Genomic DNA, 9,077 nt, shown 5'->3' with positions numbered 1-9,077 from the left:
CTCTAGGTATATTATAAAGTATCCAGTGCTCTACGTATATTATAAAGTATCCAGTGCTCTACGTATATTATAAAGTATCCAGTGCTCTAGGTATATTATAAAGTATCCAGTGCTCTAGGTATATTATAAAGTATCCAGTGCTCTAGGTATATTATAAAAACAATTTTAAAAAACATCTATAAAGAATGTGTAATTACAATAAATCATTTTCAACAAAATAATGAACGCTGAACAATAATGTATATTCTTTGTAAAATCATAAATCTTGGCAAATGGTGGAGAGTGAACCACACCATCAACCACCCATGGAGGGACCTCTAATTAGAGATACCGAGGAAGTATACAGGTGAAAACACCAAGCTCCACTGCTGTTGACAATGACTTTGTTCACTCATTTAGAACTTTAAAAGCTGAAAAAAACCAGCTACTGAAGAGTTGTTTGCAGATACCTTAGTGTTTAAGCCAAGAAACTATTTAAACTTTCAAATTCTTTTTTTTTAGAAGTAGAAATTTATCAACATTTTCCCCCAAATAATGCAGTTTGTTGGGCAGTTGCAATATCCACTGAAGTGGATACCACTCACTGGGGACAGATTATTTACTTAAGTATATTTTAGCTACTTTGGACAGGAGTGAAATTTTAATTAATTTTAATTTTACCGTAAAAGTGGCTTACTCGTTAGTGTTATGCTGTTCTCCGACTTACTATCAATTTCCCCAAACCAAGGACTTTGCTGGTTTGACTTTGATAATAAAAGCAGTGACTTTGATCAGTTTGATTACTTTCGTATCACTCTGTGAAGTTGAGTTATAGTGATTTTTTTAATCTCAGGATGGTTACATTTTAAGCAATCAGGGCTAGAAAGTTTTAATAATTGATATTAAACAGTGATATTCATATTAGTTACATAAGATAACAGTAGAATATTTGAAAATTTATGAATGAGACTTCATATACAAATTAACAGTCTCAAAAGTTAGTTCTATATAAGTTTCAGATGTATCCCACGATGTTAATATAATTTAAAAAAAACATTTTGTTACTCATATAAATATACTTTCATCATCTACAGTTAGATCAGACTTATACAAAATTTATGGAACGTATTAACCATCTTAAAATAAAAGTACTGTCAGAGCACGCCTTAGTGCCATATCTTTTCCACTTGAACCCTCAAATTAGATGGAATTAGTGATAGCTAAGACTCCTTATAACAACTATCACCAATGAGTAGTTCACATCTGGTGGACTAGACCAGTGGGGCACACCATGTATAAAAATAAAACAAGTTTTAAAATGGTACATAGCTTAAGGCAAACAGCTTCAGTTTACTCACCAATTTAGAGTGAAGAATGGACTTGATAGTGGGATAAGATGAGGTCCATTCTTTAGTGAATGTTTACCCAGCAACTTGGAGATCCCCCCTTTCACCATTTTGTTTTGATTGCTATCAGAACAGAAAATGTTGTCTTGCACAGGTATGTTGATGTGAATGGCAAAAGCATGCTTTTCTTGACAGGTCAAGGTATTCTTTGGGAATTAGCATCCCAAAGTTCTCAAGATGTTTTGAATTGAATTCTGCCTGAATAATTCTATGAGCTTGTCTTGAGCTGCCACTGGCAGATAAGAAGTTATGCTGCCATTAAGTGGATTCCAGATTCTTGGGAGTTATTTTGCAAATTGACACTAAAGTTTTTCACAATAAATAGAAGCAAGGTCACAAATAAGACGATGATTCAACTCATTTTATTCAAAGAATTCACTAAGGCAAGGAAAAGTCTCACTGGTTTTTTCACAGTACAAGTTTTTTGCAAAATACAAACATTTTGTCACTCAGCTGCAATACATCACTATTCTGACCTTGCAGTGACAAATTAAGGTCACAGAGTTTATGAAAAACATCAGCCGCGTAGCACAATACAAGAAGTCACTTTTCATCCATAAAATGTACTGCAAGTTTGGGGTTGAAGTTTTAAAAATAAATACAAAGTTTATTTTTCAGAAGTGTAGTGCAACTGAGTACATCAGCACATCTCCGTATGCAGCAAGAGCTTATCGTAGTTGGATCCCATATCTCCACTCGCTGTTAAAAGCTCTTGATTTAACAAAGTTCACAACCCTCCCAGCATCTTGTAGCTCTGTTTGCTTCGAGCTACAATATCTTTGAACTTATTGCTTCTCTGTGTATGATGCAATGTGTAAGTGTTGGACCTAAAACAAGAGCATTTATTTATCTTTCTTGTTTCCCATAAATACAACTGCCCCATCAATGCACACACCCAACCAATTAATCCAAAACAGATTGTATATGGTGAAAAACTCATCAACAAGAGAGGAGACAGCTTCCTCTGCAGCTGGTAAAAGAGAAACTCTACACACACTTCTTCTTTGTGACAGTATTTCATAAATAACAGAAGCTGAGCTAAATTTGTAACATCTGTGGTTTCATAAAGACTGTTCTGGATGTATGTTATCAATTGCTTTTTATGTCAGAAGAGAATCCATATGTATGCCTACTGACAGTGTCTCATCATACTTCTCTTGATGCATTTTTATAGCAGCAGGAAGAATAAATATTTCTTCCACAATTTGTGGCTTCGTGCCTTTTCCAATCTAGTAAAATGCTTCTGAAGAAGCTTTCATCTCTTTTGATGGAACAGTGGCCTGCTTTTCAAGCAAGCTGCTTTGTTCAGTCAATTGTTTCACTTGTTAATTGGTTTTATCCACATCAGGGCATTTGTAAGTTTATTCAGATTCATGTTGTCATTAGCCAGAGTGTGAACAAATAATGTATTGCAGTTGTTTCTTGTTATTTACAACTCTGTGAGGGAAACCAACTTTTAAATAATCCTCCTGGTACTCATGCACTTTTAGTTTTTGGTTTAGTGTTTAGTTTACCAACAGAAGCAGTAGAAACGGAAACCAAGTAAGTGCTTTATAAAGTTACAGAACTCTCAAGTTGTTCTTCATTTAATGATTTCTTCTGTTTGTTTACTTCTGGGCCATCATCAAGAAACACAATATCAATTTTTCAACCATGTTTTACACAAACTACTATATTGACACTAATGTCCAAAACTAATGTGTAACTAAAATCTCACAATATCTCAGCCATTCAATCAACACTTAAATTGATTTTTGCATGGAATGTAGCCATGATTGAAGGCTACATTCCCATATCAACTTATAAACATTATGATAATTATTGCTGCCAGTTTACCATATCTAATGCGCCCCGATTAAAAAAAGGGCTATTGCTGCCTGGATTTTTGAATGCTTCTCATAAAATCAAATTTTTAAATGTTGCACTTGTGATGTGTAAACATTGTAAAAAGCTATTTCATGCTGAATTAACTGAATCTCCTCTTAAGACAGTGGCAAAAATAACACACAAAACAACACATACAATGTAGGTTTAATTAGACACGGGGGGCAATATTAACTAAATAGGTTAGGTTTAATTAGGTAGTGGGGGGCAATATTAACTACACATGTTAGGTTTAATTAGGTAGGTGGGGGCAATATTAACTAAACAGGTTAGGTTTAATTAGGTAAGTGAGGGGCAATATTAACTAAACAGGTTAGGTTTAATTAGGTAAGCCAAAAACTACTATCCTGAAACAAATGTATTAGATTCCTTATGAATAAAGTGAGAAGACTTTTGCTCATTGGTACAAATCTGTTTGTATATACAACAATTCTATGCTGAAAAGAAAGAGAGAGAAATACACAATGTTTTAATTATGTAGCCTCTTTTTATATTTAGTTTTCAACATGGAATTAACCTCTACTTGTTCTTTTTGCAGCCTGCATGCTAGCACAGCTCCCCACCCTAACCTATTTGTGTATATACTGAATATATGTTTATTAATACTATATTAGTTAACATTAGTAATATTTGTAAAGCAGTTTTTAAAATTTGTTTATTTACAAACTTCAGAGGAGACAAAGCAACATTCACACGTTGGAAACGATGATCGTCGAAAAGTTTGTGATGCACCCAAACACCTTCTTTATGGAGTTTTCCCATATTCTTTAGATGTTTACGTATTGTTTCGTGAGAGACATGCAATTTCTTGAGTGTGTTGCCTTCAAGTTTGTAATTTCAGATATAATTTATATACTTCTATAGCCATAACTGTGCACCCCCCCTACTAACTTTCTGCCCCCACAGTTTGCACACCAAAAGACTAGACCATCACTCCTCTTGGAAAGCAGGTTATTGTGTAGCAAGATTCTCTGGTCTATTATTTTCCTCAGGCATCATTTCAAATGGGCCTCTGACCTTAATCTAGTCTTAGGTTATTTTTCTTGAACAATGCTGAACATCTTGTGAGGTATGGAATGGTAATCAGATAAAAATACAAAAAATGCCTCAGCTACACATACTTCAACGAAATCAAAATTCAGAAAGCACCTCAAAAGTTTATTTGGACCATTAAGACTTAGACTGACAACAGCTGTTCACGATAGACAAAAAAACAACCGGCATAATGGAGTACTCCATTATATTGTTTGTTTTGTGTCTATGATAAAAGGCTCTCATCAATTTAAAAGATAAGACTTCAAAGTATTATCATATATATTCCTTTCCCATAAATTTCCACCCTGCAGACAGTACAGCATTATGCAGGATCTCATACTATGATAAGGTATCCATGACTTCCTTAACTATTATCAGTAGAGATGTAATAAAGAATGGGTGGACGAGACCAAGACCGAGATCAATTTATTTTTTATGTGACTAACCTCAATCTCAATAACATTTTCTAATAAGAACAAGAGTTACAACAATAAGTTTACTTTTTAAATTTTTGGTCACATAAAAACATATTGTTCTCCATCTTGGTCTCGACATACTCGATCTCGCCCATCCAGTCTTGAGTATGTCAATGATTACCAATAGAACAAGTTCAAGCTGACACATTGTTTAACAGGCTCACACTATATTCATCACTCTTCAGAGATGGGAGAACTAAGACTTACCTGGAAATTGCTTTGGACATCTTTTAAACTGAGACTTATCTATCCAAAATAAATAAAAAGCAGCAGAGTTCACCTCCTATGTTATGGTTTTCTGCTCTTTACCTCAATTTCAATATAAAAACATGATGACATCGTACTTTATTTACAGCTGTGACCACCCACCTATGGACTGTAGCTTCCTTGTGAAATTCAGCACTATTTGGCTCCATGTACATAATAGAAACACTGGCTTCAGTGCTAAATTTTCAAACAAGTCCTATGTGGCAGCTTTAATGCCATGTTTCAATGTCTGCTTAGAATCAAGGTATGATTGATTTGGAGTAAGTAAGCTCATTCTCTACATTAATACATCAAGTGGTTTTCTATTTCTTCAGAATATTATTCACGTTAAATTTGGGTATACATAAATGGGCTGAAATATATTTGACCCTCATATCATTAATGCTACATCCAATAGCCACTACTCTTTGATGGTCTGAGAGTTGCTGTCCTTAAGCCATATTATTTCCAGTTAGCTGGTTGTTGCAGTGCACCAGGAGATTCACATGCAAGTTCAAAATGAATAAGAACAGCAGGAGGAGTCAATGTCTCACTACTTTCGGTAACACGGTGTATCTTAATACTTTTTTTTCTTTTTTTCTGGCTTATTCAAGTCCTATTCCTTTAAAGTACAATCACTTAACAAAAAATTAAATGGAATACGGTGGTACTTGAATAAACAGACTGTTTTAAGCACGAAGATACATGTCAAAGTCACACAAAACTCTCCAGACAACATCTTATTGTTTAACGCATAAGCATACACTCACATATAAGTAAAAATACCAGATACAGTGCTGAGATGTTAATTGTTTATAAGTTGTATTTTATACTAGCTGACTAAAAGAAATGCTACTGTAAGTCTTGCAATTTAGGATGCTAACCCTCCATATACTCTGTCTTAAGGAACACAATGCATTTATAATTGTATTATTATTATTATTCATTTACAAAAGAAATAAAACCAACTACTTAATAAATAATGTCTCATGCATAAACAGGAAATTATTAAAGAAACTGAAGAATACTTTGTTAAAAGTTATATTTTTTCCATTCTTAATTATGATTTCAGCATTTCATTTCTTAAGGCAGCACCAAGACTCAATATTCCATAGCAAGAAAAGTCTTTCATAACAAGTATCACTGTAAGTTGCACTTATATTTGCTTTGTTTTAGTGCAGCATCTGGTACAGTTGTTAAGATAAAATGAAGTTCCTTTAATGTAATTGTTTCTTCTTGTAAAATTACAAAGTATATTAATTCAAATTCTCAAATGAAATAGTATGGAAGTTAGGGTATATTCCATTCTGTAAATAGATGTTCAACAGTATGGTTTTTTTTTCATTTCTTCCCGAGGAACAGATTTTAACAAATGATTCTACGAGTGTAAAACAAGTATGCATATCATTTGTTAAGTATTAGATTGGATATTGATTTTATCCAATTATGTGTCCATGATTAAACTATTATACGAGATGACCTGTGTCCACAATTTGGAATTTCTTCACATACATTATTATCACATTCAATTACTTTAGTTTCACTGAAATTTTATTCTTCATACAAGAAAATCTAAAAAATGCCTATCGAAAGGGGAATTATTTTTAGATTTGAATGTGTTTTTACTGTGCTACAACTTGTCACTTTTAATTTCTGTAAGCATTCTGCAACTTACCTTGAGTTGTAACATCCCAACATTTCCTCAAAATCAATAAGCCCACAAAATTCACGAAAAACCAGGGTGAATTATATTTTTCTAATGTACTTTTTTTTTAAATTAGGCTTGTATTTTTAAAAAAGTAATAACATTTCCAATTCAAGAATGATTTAATACATTACTGTTTTTGAGCAAAATTACCTTTTTGGTATAGTTGATCAAACCAACAAAAAAAAAGTAATAACCTAATAATGCCATATAGGTGATGTTTGGAGGAAATGTCAGGACAGCTGAGTTAACCTTGGAAGTCTGTTGATCAAAGTAGACCACAGACAGTGATACAGATGTAATAAACACTGATGAGGAAAAAGGTTGACCACAACCCGCAGAAAACTGAAGCAAGCAGTGCTGCTCAGGCGAATCAGATGATCAATATCTCACTGGTATATTCTGATCAATATCTCACTGGTATATTCTGATCATATCTCACTGGTATATTCTAGCTGCCAACACAAAATTGTGTGACATGTGTTGAGCTGATAATGCAGACAAACTAGCAGAATGTTGACATGTTGTTGCAGATCACTTGACAGGTGCCAGTGATGCATCAACTATAGCTGCTCGTTGCAAAGAGTTGATTTTAACCAGACTGATGATGCCTTAGCCTACAAAAATATGGTTAGAAAAATAAATGTTACTCAAGCTTGACAGTACGTAAGCTTGGATAAATAATAAAGTTTAACATTCTTCTTTTTCAAAAGGACTGAACTGTGAGCAAATAAAATTCACATAATACATATTTCTTATTTTTAGCATGCATATACAGTAGTATGTAGAAAACCATAAAAGTGAACTATGTACAGTATATGTACATTACGAATTAAAATAAAAAACACCGCTAATACTAAATAACACACTTTTTGTATTAACATACTACTGTCAAATCCTTGCTTTTACTCCTTACCTGGACCTATATCGTCTGCTTACTTTACGGCAGTCTCTAGCATAATGGCCACGCTCTCCACAATCATAGCAACGATCTTCTGGGTTGAAAGATCTTGAAAGAGGTCCTCTATATTGACTGTGTCTAGATTTACCACTAGACATCTCAACTCTCACTCGGCGTCCACAAAGTGACCTGTACAGTTTGTTTAAAAAGGGTTATGAAATTATGACCTTACTTTCAGCTGTAAGAGAAGAAACAAAATACGCGTACGACTAACCTGTCTCACAATAAGATATGTCAAGAAAAACATCAAACCAACATGTAAGCTCCTGAACACATTTAAAATAAGAGCCACCAGGAAAACGTTTTAGAATTATTTAAGTCTACAAATTATATATTTCACAGAATGCTGTTTTATTTTTAAATCATGTCCCAGATCATTACTTTCAATGACCACAAAATATGAGCAAAACTTTAAACATGTTTTCAATAATAAGCCGAGACCATTTAATAGTAAACCAAACTTCTTGTAACAATGACAATACCTGATTAAAATACAGAACTCTTAAACCTGTTGAACGGACAAAAAAACAACATATTTCCTATGATACGTAGAAACAGGGCTTGATTTGGCCACGTTTGCATCGCAACTTGTGATGCACAGCTGACCTGTTGCTATACATATAATAATCGTGATAGCAATGACTGCGAATCTCACCAGTTATTTTACTTAGGACCTAATACCGTATTTTTACTTGTGGAAATAGTCTTCCTATTCAGCCATACACACAAGAAAGCTTCAAAACTAGAACATAACATTTTAGATACTAGCATGTAGAGTGGAGTTGGTGAATTGTGCACATAAACACAAGTCAAAAAGTAGCAGGCCTAGTGAGATCAATGTCTATATGAATTTATTATTACTTCAGTGATGTTCTATAGACCTACTGAAATCTTGCAGATTAGACTAGACCAATTTTAAATGCATCTGAATGATGAGAGTTCTATAACCGCAATCTAATGCAAACCCAATACCCCTAACCGCTTCTACAGTGTGACAAGTGTGACAGTGTCACCTAAACTTCTAGGCTATGGACACCTCAGATTTTTGAATATTAATATATGACTGATCTTTACACAATATGTTAATTAGTATTATAGTAAACAATGCAGTTCATACATTGATTAGGCCTAGATCATACTTAAGTCACGTCTACTAGTACTTGAAGATTATGTATTCATCTGGCAGTTGTATTTTATTATATATGCTAAAGATCTATAGACTAACTTCTAGGTGCATTGTGTCTCAGAAAAGTTGTCCCACATAATGTTTGTATCAGCATGCAGCAGGATTTTTTAGAAACCATACATCACACAGTTAGATGTACTAGTAGATCTATAGACTAACTTCTAGGTGCATTGTGTCTCAGAAAAGTTGTCCCACATAA

At 33.7% G+C, this 9,077-nt stretch overlaps 1 protein-coding gene across 1 annotated transcript in view; it reads right to left on the bottom strand.

The window, feature by feature from the left end:
- LOC106471351 (serine/arginine-rich splicing factor 3-like) overlaps positions 1-9,077 on the bottom strand; it is a 39,510-nt gene that overhangs the window by 12,156 nt on the left and 18,277 nt on the right. Inside the window, exon 3 of the mRNA XM_013931951.2 lies at positions 7,648-7,821. Coding sequence (XP_013787405.1) covers positions 7,648-7,821 — 174 coding nt within the window. The remainder of the gene's footprint in view (positions 1-7,647; positions 7,822-9,077) is intronic.

This window comes from Limulus polyphemus, unplaced genomic scaffold (assembly GCF_000517525.1).
Source record: "Limulus polyphemus unplaced genomic scaffold, Limulus_polyphemus-2.1.2 Scaffold4562, whole genome shotgun sequence".
Classification (NCBI taxonomy): domain Eukaryota; kingdom Metazoa; phylum Arthropoda; class Merostomata; order Xiphosura; family Limulidae; genus Limulus; species Limulus polyphemus.
Note: the sequence above shows the minus strand (reverse complement) of the source record. Positions and strands in the feature narration are given on the sequence as shown.